An 18,547-nucleotide genomic window follows, 5' to 3' on the forward strand; every position below is an offset into this window, starting at 1 on the left:
CAACCTTGCCTTCATGTCAGGACCATCAAATTTTAAGGTTATAAATCTGACCTTACAAAGACAAAAATTGGTTATGTGCAGCTGAATATATGTGAGAAGATTTAAACAAAACACAACAAAAATCCTCATTAAAAGGATCAACAAAATATGCATATCAAATAAAATGTTGTGTTTCATTGGACCTTAGTGAGGATCAAAACCTTATGTGAGGAATAAAACACAATGAGGTTTAGCATTATCACCCCAAAGGTGATTATTTTCCAATAACACCATGTCCTGAAGTGTTTAATTCCTCTTATACAACAGAAATTTGACAAACATTAAAATTTTACAATGATTAATGGAAGATACGTAATGCTTTTTAACCAACCAAGTTAAATTTAATGTAGTGGAACATCCACAAGACAATGTTAGAGTAGCTATATAACCGTCATTCCCTCAGCAGCCGCTCTGTGGCTGTGGGGATTTGTGTTCATTCAGCCATGAGAGCATTGGTGAGGTCAGGCGAGGAGGCCTGGGGTGCAGTCGGCATTCCAATTAATCCAAAAGGTGTTCAGCAGGGTTGAGGTCAGGGCTCTGTGCAGAACACTCGAGTTCTTCCACATGAACTTTGGCAAACTATGCCTTAATGGAGCTCGCTTTGTACACAGGGGCATTGTCACGCTGGAACAGGTTCGGGCCTCTTAGTTCCAGTGAAGGGAAGTTGTAAAGCTACATCATACGAAGACAGTCCATACAATTGTGTACATCCAACTTTGTGGCAACTGTTTGGAGAAGAACCAAATATGGGTGTGTGTCCACAAACCTTTTACCATATGGTGTATCAACAATTCTACATTTTGTTTTTGTTAAATAACAAGTTATTAAAACCTGTTTATTGTTAATATGGATCTGTTAATGAGCTTTTATTATAGAAACAATAGCGTATTAGAAATGGTGCATTAATATAAACCTGATTTGAATTACAGCTGGAATTGCTGTCAAAGCTGCTGTTATAGAAAATTAAAACACCTTCTGGCCAATCAGATTTGGGTATTCAAAAGTGCTGTGGTAGAAACGATTTTAATATTGTAAAAAAATAGAATTTTCAAAAAGAACCTTCCGAAGTTTACTGTTTTACATCAGGAAAATGAATGATATCTTCAGTACAACAGTGCATTTGATAGCAATATGTTTTTTTTTACTCAAATCCGTTTTATTTTGAATACAAAATATGCATATTTCATCACATGTTAATCAATAATTATCAAAGCTATCTCATATTGAGATAGAGTTTGAAATAAAATAACCATTAAAGGAGCAGTTTGTAATTTTTAGTGCTATCTGCTGCCTGCGAGTAAAACTGCAATTGCAGTGAAAGGATTGACCTGCCTTCGTATTTCTCCCATCTGACCATTTGGATTGCCTTTTAAGGAAAAGGGATAGATGAGCAGACCTGGGGGCAGAGCTAATTTCAGGGTCAGAAAAAAAAAAGAAAAGGTCTAATAAAACACAGCCATATCCATTGCAAAATAATATCACGAATCAGTATTTCTATGCAATTAGTCTAGACCTAGAAAAATGTTTTTAAAAAATTACAAACAGCACCTTTAAATAATATACAGACCAGGTTGAATTATAACTACTTAAAAACAATAGCTCCCAGAACTTATAGCTCCCATAATATAGCATTTATAGCTCCTATAATATAAAGTTTATAGCTCCCATAGTAGAGATTTCCCACAGTAACAATGACAGTGTACATATTTTTATGTACAGTTTTTGACACTTTTTCTTTCTTACAATTTTATAGAAAATATCAGAACTTTGTTATCCATGCAGGTGTAAATGCACTTCTGAGGCATGCTAAGAGGATGCAATGGAGGAATCAATTACTCGTAATGACCTGAATCTTAAGCACAAATCAATATCAGCCTGGATAAGACACTGTTTCAGCCTTTGTGTTTGGGAGTAAACAGGGGTTGAGGTTCTCTAGAGCTCTCGGCTGTGCTTGGCTTCATGAAGGCGACCGGAGGAAAGGTAATTGCAGTAGGGAAGCTAATGGCTATTCAGGACACCGTAGCGCTGGACAATTACACAGGTGGTCTTCACTGTTATTTAGGCTCTCAGAGGCAGCTCAGTGATGAAGACGCCCTCGTCTCTTAATCTCCCCCCAGCTCCAGTCATATAATGGGTCAGAAAATGTAGCAGAACAAAGGTTTTTATCGAAAAGGCCATTGTCGGAGACAGCGCTAACAGTGAAATTCACATTTAACACAGCTGGCTCTTAATGGGGCCCAAAGAATATGACAGGAGGTGTGTACTTTTTTCCAAAAATGCTTCTTTTGACAGTGTATTTTGGGATAAAAAGTGTGCAATTTGGAAGCGTGCAAAAAAAAAAAAAAAAAAGAAGAGCTTACAGGCTGGAAGCGGTGCTTACAATTCATCTGGGCCAGTATTTTAGTTCCACAAAACTTGCGTGAAAGTGCAACTCAGCCACAGGCCTCTCTCATAAACACACAACTTGGCTTAACTAAGATATTCAATTTGCCTGAAGCCGAACCAAAAAATTCTGCAAATGAAAAATACACAACTGATGAAACATGAAGGTCTTCAAGTGAATCACACAAAGAGAACCGCACCCTAACCTAACCACATTACCTCCACTGGCCTCCATTATAACCTTGTTGAGTCCAATTGTGCAGAGCTGCACCATTATACACAAGAGAAAATGTGACCTCTGCTTTTCAGAAGAGCTTCCCTTCGACCGTTTCAGTAACAAAACCCAGATTTCATCATGCAACTTTATTGCAGCAAGAAGACCGCCGGTCTGAGGAATTAAAATGAAACACTGCCTCTGCCTTAAGCGAGCCTTTTGTTTGCAGCCTTTGGTCTGAAAGTTATTAAGTGTGACTGAGCGATCGAGATCAATTTATTCCTCTTCCATTCGTTCAAAAGTACACACAGGACAGTCACACAAAATGGTCAGTGGTGAATGAGGAGAGCACAAGGACAGGAATTCGCTTTTCCTCTCAGCCCGTCAGGCCCCACACACCGCATTCAAACCTCAAGAGTGAAACAAACGATCGCGCCGACCTTCACATTAAACTGCACGAAGGAATCCTTTTTTTTTTAATAGCCACATTGCATTCTTACAAACTAGTAGCAATCGTCTGCTTATGGTTTGAATTCTATGATTGCCTTGGGGGTGGAGAAGGCAATTTCATGTCTGTTTGCTTCAGATCTATAGAAGTTTCATACAAGCAGGAAAAAAACAAACATTGAAGCCTTTTCAACAGCACAATGAAGTGCCTGAACTAGATAATTTGGTCTGTTCACTTAAAAGAGAGCAAGACAGATTCCTCTATCCCAAACTCCATGCAACAATTTAAAATAAAAAGTAAAAGACCTTGCTGTTATTTATTTCCTCGTTTCTCATCATATTTAGTGATAAAAGCCAACAAACTGGAAGCAGTCAAGCTGTCACAGGGGTACAACTGGGGAAGGGCCCAGTCCAGATGAGGACCCATGACAGACACTGACATGTGGAATAGACCTATTTGATCGAAATTTGTTGTTCAAAAACAGGCTTTATCCTGGGCCTGGGGTGTAATGGATGGTGAGTCTGACTAGAAGACACGATTTGCAACAACTCTGATAGTCACTTAAAAATCAGATTAAAAATCCATATCAACAGTTAAAAAAAAAGAAAAGAAAAAACAAACACACTTAGCATTAACCCGCTATTAGTTTCATCACGCAATCCTTCATAACTGTGTAAATTTAAAATGATAGCATGTTGGATAAATACAGAGCAGAAAAAACACTGAATGCTGAAATAATACTGAATACTGTAAATAATAATCCAATAACAAAAACCCTTAGGTAATACTGATAAGGATGTTATTTCCAAAGTGAGTGCTGTGGATCAGGAATTCATTCCACATTCCTATACTTGGTAAAGAGATTGTAGAGGACGCGTAATGTAGACTTTAGGTCACAGTTGACAATGTCTGTGAAGACAGAAAATAACAGATGTAGACAGGTTAATGTTATGCTTCAACAGAATGCTGTGAGTTCAATCGATCGTTCGAGCAGAGAGCCATTGTTTGACACTTAACTCTCAATTGCCTCACTTTTAAGTCATGGCAAAGTGTTTGGAATAAAAGTATTTGCTAACCTAGTGAGTACATTTAAATATAACTCCTAGGCTCTGATTTACTAAGATAGTAAATAAAGAAACTCATTTGAATGTGTAACCTGTTATTGAGCAAACAGAGCTAGGGGACATGTTCTGGGGAATTTACAAAACAGAGAAACCTTTATTTGTCAGATATACATTACGACACAGTGATATTCTCGTTAGGAAGCTGGGGTCAGAGCGCAGGGGCAGCCATGAGACGGTGCCCCTAGAGCAGGCTCAAGGCCCCAACAGTAGCAGCTTGGTAGTGTAGGGGGTTCAACCCCTGACCTGTTCAGTAACCCAGAGCCTTAAACATTGGGCCACTACTGCCCAAAACAGCCCACTACTGCCCAAAAAAGCCCACTATTGCCCAAAACACATGCCACTACTGCCCAAAAACACATGCTACTACTGCCCAAAACAGCCCACTACTGCCCAAAAACAGCCCACCCCTGCCCAAAACAGGCCACTACTGCCCAAAACAACCTACTACTGCCCAAAACAGCCCACTACTGTCCAAAACATGTCACTACTGCCAAAACAGCCCACTACGGCCCTAAACACGCCACCACTGCCCAAAACAGCCCACTACTGCCCAAAACATGCCACTAGTGCCCAAAACAGGCCACTATTGCCCAAAACAGCCCACTATTGCCCAAAACATGCCACTAGCGCCCAAAACAGCCCACTACTGTCCAAAACACGCCACCACTGCCTAAAACAGCCCACTACTGCCCAAATCAGCCTACTGCTGCCCAAAACAGCCCACTACTGCCCAAAACAATATTTAAATTAGTTTTTTCACTAAATGTTCTCAAAAGCCGTGGTGAATTAGGATCTCAAACAGATTAAATGTGGTACGGTGCATTGAAAATACAGTTCAAAATACAATATAAACTTGAATGAAAACCGTGTAGCTGCAATTCTGCTCTTGATGTATATACATTAAAAGAAAATGCTAGTAGCATACGTAACTGTAGATCTCTGAACCCTGGGGTGGTGAATAATGTTTAAATAATCAAATGAGAGGATATGCACGCATGCAAAGAAATACCAACAGGCTCACATAGTGACAACAAATACCACTATCATACAACAATTAACAAGACCAAGAACATTCTTGCCAATACCATCGCAGCTTCCACCAAGGAATTCTGGCGATTATACAGAGTTCATAAAATCACAGTTACATACTGTATGTAAATAGTGTTTTATTTGACACATTTGAACCACCAGATGTGGTATATAATCCCTGGATAAATTCTGCCAACAATCTCATGAACAAGAGAACTCATCCTAGGAACATCCTAGGACTGCCCTGACAATGTGTACCTTGTAAAACTGAACAATGTGCCAAATCTGGTGACACCCAGGTAGCAGCAGTACAGACCTACTGGAGGAGTATGCCTATAAATAAGGCCCATTTAGAGGAGATGCTTCTTGTACAGTGGCAGGTTCCTGTAGGGGCTACAAGTCCACCACCCAATGGGGTGTCTTAGACATTAAAAAGTTGGTGTGAGGACAGCATGGCTATCTAAAAGACATCACAAGGCATGCACAGGACAAGCCAACTTCAAGGAGGCTTTAAGAAAGACCAGCACAAAGAGGGAAGTGCCATGGGAGGCTCATAGAAGACCATGGCAGATGGCAGTACCTCACCTCTGTTCTAATGTTAGTAATAAGCCTGAGGGACCCCAGAGAGATATGTCATCCATGGAGTTCTGGTGAGCTCCAATCTCTGCTGCATACACCTTCAGGGAAGATGGAATCTAGGAAGTGGAAACTGCTGATAAAGTAAACACCATTTGCAGAACAATTTCCACTTAAGGAAATACAGGCCTATGTGTTAGGGATGCTTGCATTCAGAAGTGTTTCCTGGATTGCTACATCTCAGTCCTCAGCAATTCATTCAGAGGGGCCAAACCCCCAGATCATCTATCTGGGACAACAGATCTGCTTGTGGAGGAAGCAGACAGGATATTCTTGCAACAAGTAAAAGCAGCAGTGAAAACCAAGGTCCTGACAACCATCTTGAGGCCAGAAGTAGGACTTTGTAGCCTAGTTGCTGAATCCTCCGTAGAGTAAGCAGGTCTTTGCACTGTGGTATGGGAAGCACTGTGGTCGAAGGTAAAAGTGCAAAAAAGTGCATTTGATCTTGTGGGTTGAGGTGCACCATCCAACCCTATTCAAGCCATGGTGATCTTCAGGGTGGATGCCACAACTTCGTTTCAGCCTTCCATAGGAGCACACAAGCTGTCAGGGAAAGAACCAGAGTCCTTCCCCAGATGCTGCAGAGACTAGAGGCATTGAAACTGATGACTTTGCCTTTTAGGTCATCATCAGCCTGAAGGAACCTTCCAGATACAGCTGTAGACTTAGCTTCCTCACACGAAAATGGCCAGTGAGTTATAAGGGGCACTATGCTGAAGAATGCAAGCCTCTGAGTTACATGGTCTCAGCTGTTGGATCATTGATTTCAGCTGAACCATATCTGCTGCCATGATAGTCATTTGTTTAGAGAGCAACTCAGACTGCTTTCTGGGCTTCACTGCTTATCAGTTGTCACCGGGCCTGGGCGTTTAAAACCAACAGCCTGTTTAGACTGAGGTGTTTGGGCCAGATTCAGCTCTGAGCCAAGATTCGAAACTGCCAGCCAAGCATGTTGTGTCTGCACTGACATCATTACGCTGTCAACACAGGAGCTGTCTGAATGGATGTCTGAATCAGACACAGCTTCCTTAAGATGGTCAATACTAAAACAGTGAGTGAATAGCTGATGCCTATAATGGTTTTCCAAGAGATTAAGACATTGTTTGTATAAGCATCCTGTAGCATGGTTAACAGTCGATGTCTACTCGGTACAATGTGGACTCTGGGGGCAATCCAACCCACATTTGTATGTAGGGAATACCCATGCCCAAACAAAAAGCTGTGAATTAGCAAGAATTAGCAGTCAGCTAAGAATAGCAGACTCAGCACGTAACAGAGTGTGGTATGTAGTGGGAGTACAAACTCTAACTCTGACGCTTAGCAGCACATTAGCCACAAGCTCCGTAAGCCAGAGAGCAGAACCCACAAGAATGTGAAACAATCGAAAAGAGGAAAAACAGTAGGAGGATCAGCTGGCAGGAAAAAAAAAAAAAAAGAGTTGTGTTGTACCGCTCACTCAATAAGGAATCGCTCAACTCACACAAGACCACAAGGTAAACAAGGCATGACAATGCTTGTATGTGACCACTCAGTTGTTCTATTGCTTATGTAGCTGGCTATTGCTGTGCAATAAGAATGTTAGCAACTTAAACACAGAAGGAGATCCATCTCAATGGAATTATACAGTAAATGATATCTACAAAACCCAGACAATGTTACCAACACAGCAAAGAGAAGGGTTCACCTCACTGGTACCCATAGAGGTGGAGAAGAAGAAGATTGCCTTTATTTTCACATATACATTACAACAGAGTGGAATTATTTTTTCAACATATCCCAGCTTGTTAGGAAGCTGGGGTCAGAGTGCAGGATCAGTCGTGATACGGCACCCCTAGAGCAGATATGGTTAATGGCCTTGCTCTAGGGCCCAACAGTGGGAGTTTGGAGGTGCTTGGGCTTGAACCTCCAACCTTCTGGTCATTAACCCATCTGATAACCAAAAAAATTCCCAAAGAGTGTTAAGTGCAGACCAGTAGAACACACAAGGGATGAAAACCAACCCAAAGCTAGCAATCTTAATGCTCATAATGAGAATGAGAATGCTTTCCTCCCAGTTTTGGATGACAGTACACATGTAGCTCTGACAATAGTCCCAAGCTGCATAAGCTTGCACATGTAGTCAGACTTGTGTTCAGGAAAGAAGGTAACATGGAATAATTGTTGTATGACAGCAGTATTTGCTGTGAATAATGCATTGTACATCCCTATTTGGTCTTGTTGTGCATACTTGCACAAGGGTGTTATACAGATAAAAGCGATGAAACAAAAACCTTTTCTCTGGACTTTTTGAATGCTGTTGTTATAGGTGCGTATTTGTGGCAAATATCTAACATGAAACTAACTTTACTGCATTAACAAGAAAACATAATAATAACTTTGTGAAAATGAGATAATTTCAAGAAACGTTAATAAAAATATTCAATTTGTCTTCAAATGGTGCACGCAAACATGCACAGAATTTAATACCTGCCCTTCCATCATATTATTTCACACACTATCAAGTTTTTACATATACAGTTGAGGTCAGAAGTTTACATACACCTTGCAGAATCTGTAAAATGTTAATAATATTTTTAAAGAGGGATCACAAATAATAACAATTTACACTCATCGTCCTGTTCAAAGGTTTACACGCCCCTGGCTCTTAACGTAGTGTGTTGCCTTCTTGACGATCAGTGAATGTTTGCACCTTTTGTAATAGCTGTGTACGAGTCCCTCATCATATAGACGCTGCTGGAAAGGGATCAAATATGCAGAAGATGCTGAAAAGCAACGAATGTGCAGGACCTGGAGGATTTTTCTGAAGAACAGTGGGCAGTTTAACTGCTCAGGACAAACAAGGGACTCATGAACAACTATCACAAAACATAAACACAGTCGTTGAGCATCCATGTAACGACACACAGAAGCAAGCATATGTAAACTTTTGAACTGAGTCATTTGTGTCACTTATTATTGTGTCTTGTGGGCTATATGTAAACATCTGCTATGTGAAATAGCTTATTCAGGGCAGCACTAAATAAAAAACTATTTTCAGGATCCCTCTTATTAAAAAAAGAAAGAACATTTTGCAGATTCTGCAAGGCGTATGTAAACTTATGACCTCATCTGCATTACGTATACACATAAATCTTTAGTAACTCAGAGCCTTAGTGTCTTAATATCCCATATCAAGCCATATTTGCTTATAAATGCTTATTGGTGAAGTCCAAATAACTGCAGCCAACGCAGTGATTAGCTTCCCAGTCATTAGAAAGGAGGTTCAAGAATGTCATAACAGTGAAACGATACAGATGGTAATAATAATTACTACCATAAACTGTGGTCGAGTGTCATCAGGCAACTCGGCTTAACAAAGTACAGCATGTTCAGGCTTCTAAACCAGTCACAGTATTCGGATATGTGTTTTGCTTGACAACGTTTTGACAGATAGTGGTAAGTAGTGGTAGAGAATAGTGGTAAGAAAACATTGACACCAACCCTCTGGCCGTGGTTTTGGCTTCTCCAAACCGCCATCTTGCATCAGCTCAAAGGAAAATGAAACGTTGTGCACCTAGAATACAAAATTACAAACCTTCAGTATCTAATCTAGTCGAATCTCATCTATCTACATCTAGTCATCAGCTTTTTCCTGAGGATGTATGTCCTTGGATTCATACATACACTACTGAATATGATACATTTTAAGTGATAGAGTGTCAAAGGTGCAAAGATTTTTAGTTCACTATGAAATTTACTACCTAAAAAACTTAAATTAATGTTTACTTCACATGAATACGGGTAAATTCATTTGATATAAGGATGTATTATCTAAGTAATTTCTTTCATCTTTTTGAGGAAAAAAAAAAGCTATTTATTTGGTGTTTGTAATTGAATTCCATATTGCATTCAAATAAAAACACGTAGGATCCTATCACACAGTTTATTTCCACTCGGAAAGCAGCACCAATTATGCTCTCTTGCCCTCTTGGCCATGAATAGCTGTGGCATCGTAATGATTCTCCCGGTGATACGGTGAATGCTGTTCTATTGCGCCACTCAGGAGCCAAAACGGTGTTAGTTTGTAGTAAATGATAAAACAAAAAATACTTCTTACTAGTTAAGGTTTATACCCTCCTGGAATAGACAGTTATATAGTTTAACATCTAATGCACTTTAACAAGCCTTTTCGCATCAATAATGCAATTGATTGAAAAGCCCGGCATCCTCCATGGTTTTTAAATGAAAAAGAAAACCGTATCTCTTTTTTCTAATATATCTACAATAAACAGAATTCTAAAACAATCCAAACATAAGGAGAAATACTTTTAAATGGGCATACAGATGCTTGCACTTTAGGCACACTGCATGATCAGACAGATTGGTGTAATAAACAGAATTCAGAGCAGTACCTTATGGTCAAAATTGTCTGGGGTGAGAAAGAAGTTGTAGAGGGGAACAAAATATCCTTCCAGGAGCCCCATCAGCAAAACCAAGTAAACACCATCAGCAAACTGACGATTATAGAGAAAATGATGAATATATATATATAAAGCATTATATATTCTCTGACACTGGATGCTAGGCGTTTGGTCAGATGTTACCTGTGTGTCCAGCTCAGACACCTCCAGATTCAACTTGTTTAAGTGCTTGTTCACAAATGTCAAGAGAGTCTGCAAGACAGGCCAGATGGTTTAAAACGGCCTTCAGATACGACATCTGTTAATGAATTCAAATGAATTAAGCGCACTTACTTTTTTAACCACGTTCAGCTTGTCTGGTGCATGATCGAACAAGGTGTCGAATGCGTCACGCTCTGTGTGTGAAAGTGCAACAAACGCTCTGTGTTTTATTCTTCTTTGGTGTTAACAGACATTTAAATATTTGATTTGCATTGGTATTAATGGGCCGTACTCAGAGTTCAGTAAGTGATGAGAAATGGCGCATATCGGTATTCGGATATATCTATATATATCACATGGCTGCATATATATTACATACATATAGATCACATGGCTGCATTCAGTCGTACACACAATTGAAAATAATAGCGTAAATAATAGGCTGTGCTGGATCAAGTGCTTTTTTCTAAGCTGCCAAATAATGGGGGGTGTAAGCCATACTGTTAAATTAAACCAAATTCGTCCTGGGAGGCGTGAACTACATACAGAAAATCGATTTAAGCGGATGTGTAACCTGAGTCTGAATACATTCCCTGCGTTAAATATTTATCTAACTTCGGGACTTAAATAGTCGACTCTGAATACAGCCCAATGAGATGTTCCTGTTAATCATGTGTGATACAGACCATGCCTTCCAGAAAGTGCCCTGAAAGAAAACAAAGAAACATTTCAGTTTAAAAGGAGATGATCGAACAGTGACAGATTAAGATGAAAACATTCAGGGAAATTTAAAGACATTATTATATGGCAGAATATAATTTGAAAGTAAGGGAGCGCCAAAAAAGGCACCAAAAAAAGGTTAACCAAGTAAAGGGACAATCAAACAAAGCTAGTTTTGAGGATTCTGGCCTGGTGGACATCTGCCTACCAGAGCCTCGTCTTCACGCTCAAATCTGCCCGGGCAGAGGCATGCCACGGCAGCTGCTGCCCACATGCCAGGCAGCAGCCAAAAGCCCTAAGCCTGCCCCTATCTGGGCAGTTGATTTGTGCCCACTGGAGCGCTATTAATCACAGCTCGGCAGCAGTGGAGAGCTGGCAGGAGCAGAGCGCTGGTGCTCTGGCCCATCTCGCCACAAAGCTGCTCATCAGCAAGGAGATCCAGCTCCACACCACCCCTGCTCCTTCCCCAGGGTCTGGCATGTCACTGCGTGTTTCTCACTTTTCAACTCTGTAGACACTTTCAGGTTCCAACAATCAGACAAGCTGATTTCCCACCATTTCCAAAAATTAGCAATAAATATTAATTTGAGCGATATATTGCTACGTTCAGCCGTTTGTCACTCGTTTCTCAATCTTTCGCTACCCATCATTTTTTTTCCCCCTGAAGAATCTAATTTGTCTTTCTGGAAGATATCAGCAGATCCTGTTTCACTTGCACAGCTGCGGCCGGTTACTGAGAGGAAAAAAAATATATATCAGTAATGACATACTCCGTGTTGCCAGTAATTTCCTCTAGGACCTGCTGAGACTGAAGGATGCCCTCACGTTTCTGGGAAAAGACAAAACGTGAGTAAATAATGAGAAAATCAATGAAAATAGATTCCCATTAGCATCTTTAATGTGCCAAGATGCTGCAAAACTTTTATCAAGTCATTTAAGAAATCATATAAGAAAAGCCAAACGAGTACCTGAACCACAACTACTTGTATAGACACATGGTCTGGGAGTCGGATTGGAGCACGGAAGTGCTGAGATAGAGCCACCAACAAGTGAAGTATGGCGACTATGCTCTTGGCATGTATTGCTGAGAAACACAGTAAACATGGTGGCAAGGTTATATTATAAAGGCTTAAAACGGCAGTTTGTACACATAATGTTGGTCTTCCAATATTAAACCAGACAAAAACCTGAGTAGACATGACATGCTGCAACTGATTAATCCAAAACATGAATCTATTTACAGTCAATGTTCCATTTGATGTTCCTGGAGGACACTTTGAGGGTGTCATTGATCTTTTCCAGGACAGTCTGAAGCTTCTGCTTCTGGGCAATTTCGGACTGTGTAACCTCAGCGACATTAAGCTTCTCTCCTTCCAGCTTCTCTAAACAAACAATAACAAAACAACAGGCTTCCTTTCACATCTCAAAGAGAGGTGAAAATAAGAGGGTTGTTTGTTTTTTTTTTTTTGGAGTGCTGCACCAAAGAAGGATTTTTACCAAAGAGCTTCTGAAGAACCTGTCCATCATAAAGGTCCTCGGCTAGATCCTTGACGATGATCCGTTCTCCTACTAAAACATCATTGATCCAGTCGATGAGCACCTGCATCAGAGGTCACGTGTGTGTGTTAGCTTCACAGCCATTCAATCCATGTGGTTAATTTGCAGTAATGACATAATTCACTTTTTTTTCGAAAAAAAAAAAATCCCGTAATACCACAGAAAATTGCCGACGATTACATGAATTTATCTATTAAAGACTTGTTTATCACTTTCTTGACGTTAATTAGACAAGAAATGTTTGTCAGCTTACAAATAAACGGGAAAGTGCAAAAAACTTTCCCGTGTTTGAAAACCTAAGGTCACAGCTGTAGCTCACACTTGAGACTAAAAATAAACCTCGATGCTCTCGATGGCACAATCTCGATGGTTCGCCCTTTCACCAGGAGATCACAAGTTTGAATCTCGATTGGCGACGCTGCAGCCATCTGTGGCCGGGAGTCTATAGAGCAAAACTGGCCGTGCTCTTTGGGTGGGAGGGATCTTATACTCTCTCTTTCCTGTCAGTCAGAAAGACACTAGACAATCGTGTGTGTGTGAGAGCGCTCATGTATGCAGAAGAGGGTAGATAGCACTTTCATGAGTGTGTTATGCCATGCTGTGATGCAGCAGTTTGAAAACACGTTTTTGGCTTGCTTCACGTGGCTGCTGTTATAGAAGACAAATCAACACCTTCTGACCAATCAGAATCGAGAATTCAAAAGTGCTCTGGTATAAGTTGTTATAAGTTCCTATCACACAGCAAAACCCCCAGTGTTGAATTAACACCTACATGTATTATATATGTCCAATTGGACACAAATGAACTCTGAAAGAGTTAAATCAACACTCTAGGTGTGAAATCAACACTGGAGATTTTGCTGTTAGCTGTTACAACAACAAAGCCAACACACCTTCATGAGCTCCTGGAGTTTAGGGTCATTTCTGGAGTTGGGATCGACCATCGTGCGGACTTCGTTCTCCTCTTTGAAAACATAGGATGCACACCGTACTTTTTAGACAGTTTATAGTCATCTGGAGCATTCAAACCAATCTGGCAACCCATCCTTTATTTATTAAGCAGTGTCTTTCAGACAGCTCTCTCAGTAGTATTCGAAATTGAGTAAATGTGCATAATTAAACCTGTTCATTTAGCCACAAGATGTACTGGTATTGCAAGAGAAAATAGAGAGAAACTGAGATTTTTCACTCTGACACTGAAAAAGGTTACCCAGCATGGTGTCCTCAGGATCCAGCTCAAACGGCGTGGGACTCAGGGGCAGGTTGATTGCATTCATGCCCTCTTCTTGGAGCTCAGAAACTGTAAAGAGCATCAATAAATGGTAAGACATTGTCCTTTGGGATCGACTACACTCCTAATATTATTACAACACCCAACATTACATTAAACCACACGCATCTTTGGGTTTTCATTGACCATTTTGGGATTCTGCTTTCATCAGCTTTCAACAGATGGTTACATCATGCTGTTTCTGCATGTTTCATTATAATAAGGGCAGCTAATAGAGAGGAGCAGACACACCATCTCGCAGCAGTATGCTCTGTACTAGGCTGTGCCTCTCATCATTAGTGGTCAGTGATGTGGTATTGGCTTTAGCAGAGGGAGGCTGCTCAGAGTGCCACATCTAATGCTATGCATTCAGGCCTGAACACGTCTGGGTTAACAAAAGAGCTACGATTCAGCCTTGCGATCGATGCACATCTTTCCATAATCGGTATCACAGGCAACCAAACACAATGCAGAAGCACTTTAAGGCTTTTTTATCATTCAAATTGATGTCAAGCCTTGTGAATGCTGCATGTGGTCTAACTGTAAACAGTGCAATTTGATCTAAATATGAATATGGAGTTTACAAAATGGGGCGATATGGATTTTTTTTTTTTTTAATTACAATACACACATATTTTAGCAAAATACCTCAAAAATGAGTGCATGAAAATAATTCAAAAGGGTATCCCAAAAGTCTCCATACATAGGGGAAATCAACACGTTTTAGCTAAATGTTTTCCAAAATGTTTTATATTCAGTTTATATACATGTGCTTTTGTTTTTCAGATTGCCTTTAAAAATGCCTACGACAAAAGACCGTATTGAAATCATTCTCATGGCTGGATTAGGAAGCTGTCGCAAGCTTGCGATGAACTTGAACTGGAAATATGGTGAGCACTTCACACATGACACTGTTGCCAAACTTATTAACGTATTCAAAAAGACTGGAGGTGTTGTGGACCGACCGAGAAGTGGACGTCCACGAACATCCACTGACAAAGGCACAACTGACGCAGTGCTGGCAAACGTAGTGCCCTACAGATGGAGACGTTTGGGACACCCTATACTTTCATTGGATGTCATGCTTATCCAATCGTTATCATTTCTGGCCCAATGTCTGTTCTGTTCTAATTGGTTGAAAGATTCTTGCTTTTGGTAGGGCTGTAAAAAAAAAAACAGTTCAGAAATGAATGCAAAATCAAGCAAACGCCATAATATTTGGAGCAATTTTTCAAAATTACCACAGATTTTCTCCAAGACGTGTCATGTGATGTCATCAGAGAATTTTTAGAGAATGAGGAGGAAAAATTTGTCCTAAACAAATGTAATATTATGAACAGATTATTAAATTCCCAATGTCTACACTAACGATGACATGACTAAAATGAATAAAGGAATGTAGCGGGCGAGTCATGGCGCTCATGATCGTTCCCTGAGTTCACTTCAACGTTCCACAATCACGGACACAGCAAGGAAACAAGAACAAGTATCACGTTTTAATAAGAAACAGACAGGCCAAGAAGCAAAAAACTTTCCCACGATGCCATCGGTTCTGTATAGAGGGCTAACTTGAAAATGCATGAGCGATGGGATGTAACCTGAGGTAACGATATACAAATGGAACATCGTTTACGTACCACAGCTTTCACTGTTTTATTCCTTTTAGTTCTAAGTATTACAAAATGAAATGCTATTTTGTTGTATATTTGATCTTGACCTGCATTTAGAGGTCGCTGGTTGTGATGGCCATTTTTGCATTTAGAGTAAAGCAGCACAAAATATTAAACATCTCAGTATTTCTCTTTCTGTTCAGGAAATTTGATTTCATGGTTAATTCTGTGTGTACATTTATGTATGAATTTGTTATGGTATATATATAATGGTTTCTAGAAATAATTAACCAATATATTCATATGTATATTTATATGTATTCTCCTCAATTGTCCTTAGAAGTTTTTTTCTTACTGGCTGTAACGGCTTAATGCTTGCATCCAATCGCATTAGTTTTGGCTTTAACCACCAAACATTACTCTTTTTTGGGTGACTGTGAAAACACAAACATACTAAAGTGAATTTGCTTGTGTAGGCTGCCAAATTCTCACATACTAAACACTACCGCTTACTACTAGGAGAAATAGTATGTATTCGTATAGTAGATAGAGTTTTGAACTCATCTGCTTCTGCCAAGGTTTGCAAAAAAATGAATGTTTCAGCTTCACTTAAACAAATATCCACATCAAATTTTCAGAAATCACACTGACTATCACCCAGCTTCATGGAGTCTGGCCATATTATCCAGTGCAGCCTGATTTCCACATGTCTGAATGTGACGACCGTTTCCCAATTTCTCTACATTGACTGTACACTGACCTCAGAGTAAACCAGCACATGAACACTGTATCAGAAATCTCTGGCAGCTGATATCACACCTCTATAATGACTCATGACTCATCCGTGGTTTGTTTGCCCAATGACTGCAGCCATGTTTCTGTACATGCCTACGAGAAATTCCACCAGGGATCAAGATCCCTCGACACATCAACATCCTGTTTTTATTTGCTTCTTCCATTACGTCAAGTGTCTGAACCACCGTGCTCAGCTGCATGCCGGCAAAAAGGCAAAACACAGGCATTGATAGATTTTATTTCATATTAAGGAAGACAAAACATTCTCCCTCTAAGTTGACAGAAAATGAGCAAACCCTATGGGTTGCAAGAGCTCCAAGAGCATGTGAGATGAGGGGAGGGGGCGGAGCTTCCAGGCAGTGTCAGTTAATATTATAACATTATTAAATAATATATTATATTATAATATTATTTCACCAGCGTCAATCATTCCAGATTTATATGTCGATCCAGTTTTACCGAGGAGAAAAAGACTGCTCTACTCTTATTAGTGTATGTAAAAGTCGCTTGATATTGTGAAAGTATAATATTCTTTAGAAACTAATAAATTGCAAAAAAAAAAAAAAAAACAACCAAATGCCTAAGATATAAACTGATTCTTTCCCCATCTCTTTCTACAAAAGCTTCTCTAATGTCTCTCCCACTTATTCTGTGATACATTCTGCATGTCTCAGCACTCATAACTAAATACATTTCTGCCATACAGAACCAAAGAGGCTCTCAATGGAATCAAATAAATGCAAGTAATTTGTGTTCACCTCCATGACCCAGGTTTGAGTGGTTAGGGCTCAGGTGTGGGCAGAGAACTGAAGAGCTGGAATGGCTTACTTAGAAAAAGCACTTAATATTTATTTATTTAGTAGAAGAAAGATGTAGACAGCTAATTACAAACAGACCCTTTTAGCCTGCTTATTTCCTCACGTATCATGTGGTCGATGTGGTCACAATCAGGCTTTGAAGTTAAAACACAGCCTGCAGAAGCATTTCATTCAGCAGTAATGCAGGATGTAAGTGTGGTGGTCGACAGTCAGCACGTTCCCATATAAGGTTCAAGCCAGGCTTTCTGAAAAAAGGGTGTGTCTTCCACAGAGCGACTGAGAGTGATGTTATGAGAAACCAGTGTTAGGCTGTGATTTGCTAAGACTATGGCTATGACCATACATGTGCTGCTATTACATTATCAGATCATGATGAACATGAATTCCCAGACCTTTTATAAATGGTTTACATATTAAAAGAAATTCTAAACAGCTTGTACAAAATGTACAGATTAAAACAAAATGAAATACTCATCATATCTTTTCGAATAACAATATCATGCATGTTGAATACCACGATATCGAACGAAACTGACTATACGACAGCGCTGAATTCTGATTGGTCAAGAGGTGTTGTTTAATTTTCTATATCAGCTCTGACAGTTCCTGCTGTAACTCAAATCACCGTTCTATATTAATGCATGCATTCGTTTCTATATTAATGGCACGTTAATCCTAATGATAAACGGCTTAAAATGTGCTGTTATTTAACAACAACAACAAAATATGTATTTGTTGATATGGTCAAGATTTCTGTAAGGAGATTTTGTTTAACATTTTTTGGAAGGAGTCTCTTTTAAAAAGAATTTAGACTTTGTGGTTGACAAGATGCGTTTTTAAAAATACATATTTCGAGAGAGAGAGAGAGAGAGAGAGAGAGAGAGAGAGAGAGAAACGGGAGGCTGGGAACAAAATGGCTGTTTATAGCTGCTGTAACGTAACAGCAATAACAGTGATAACAGTAGCTAATGTGTTTCGTGGTTGTTCCACAACATTAAATGTAAATATAAGCGGTTAAAACGTACAATGTGACAGTTATTAATAAATGAAAAACTGTCATTGTAAAATTGCAGTGGTATAAGAGGAATAAACACCTCTGGGTGTGCCGTTATTGGAAAATGATCAGCTATGGAGTGGAAACAGCAACTCATGCTTCATGTTAAGTTTTATCATATCACCCTATCCTGGATTATCTCTATTCTATTCCATTGTATTCAATATGATGTTGTCATATCACACACCCCTACTGTAAATACATGAAAACATGTCCTGCAGGTGAAGGAAATGATCAATATTGTATTGTT

The 18,547-nt window shown here is 39.6% G+C and overlaps 1 protein-coding gene across 1 annotated transcript in view; it reads right to left on the reverse strand.

The window, feature by feature from the left end:
- Positions 1-89: 89 nt before the first annotated feature.
- Positions 90-18,547, reverse strand: part of parvab (parvin, alpha b) — a 21,391-nt gene continuing 2,933 nt past the window's right edge. The window contains exons 2-13 of the mRNA XM_053635021.1: positions 13,961-14,050; positions 13,644-13,714; positions 12,691-12,793; positions 12,435-12,575; positions 12,162-12,277; positions 11,964-12,022; positions 11,160-11,179; positions 10,606-10,667; positions 10,456-10,524; positions 10,264-10,365; positions 9,353-9,425; positions 90-3,992 (exon numbers count right to left, since the gene is read on the reverse strand). Coding sequence (XP_053490996.1) covers positions 3,916-3,992; positions 9,353-9,425; positions 10,264-10,365; positions 10,456-10,524; positions 10,606-10,667; positions 11,160-11,179; positions 11,964-12,022; positions 12,162-12,277; positions 12,435-12,575; positions 12,691-12,793; positions 13,644-13,714; positions 13,961-14,050 — 983 coding nt within the window. The 3' untranslated portion in view covers positions 90-3,915. The remainder of the gene's footprint in view (positions 3,993-9,352; positions 9,426-10,263; positions 10,366-10,455; positions 10,525-10,605; positions 10,668-11,159; positions 11,180-11,963; positions 12,023-12,161; positions 12,278-12,434; positions 12,576-12,690; positions 12,794-13,643; positions 13,715-13,960; positions 14,051-18,547) is intronic.

The sequence above is a fragment of the Ictalurus furcatus genome, chromosome 10 (genome assembly GCF_023375685.1).
Source record: "Ictalurus furcatus strain D&B chromosome 10, Billie_1.0, whole genome shotgun sequence".
Taxonomy (NCBI): domain Eukaryota; kingdom Metazoa; phylum Chordata; class Actinopteri; order Siluriformes; family Ictaluridae; genus Ictalurus; species Ictalurus furcatus.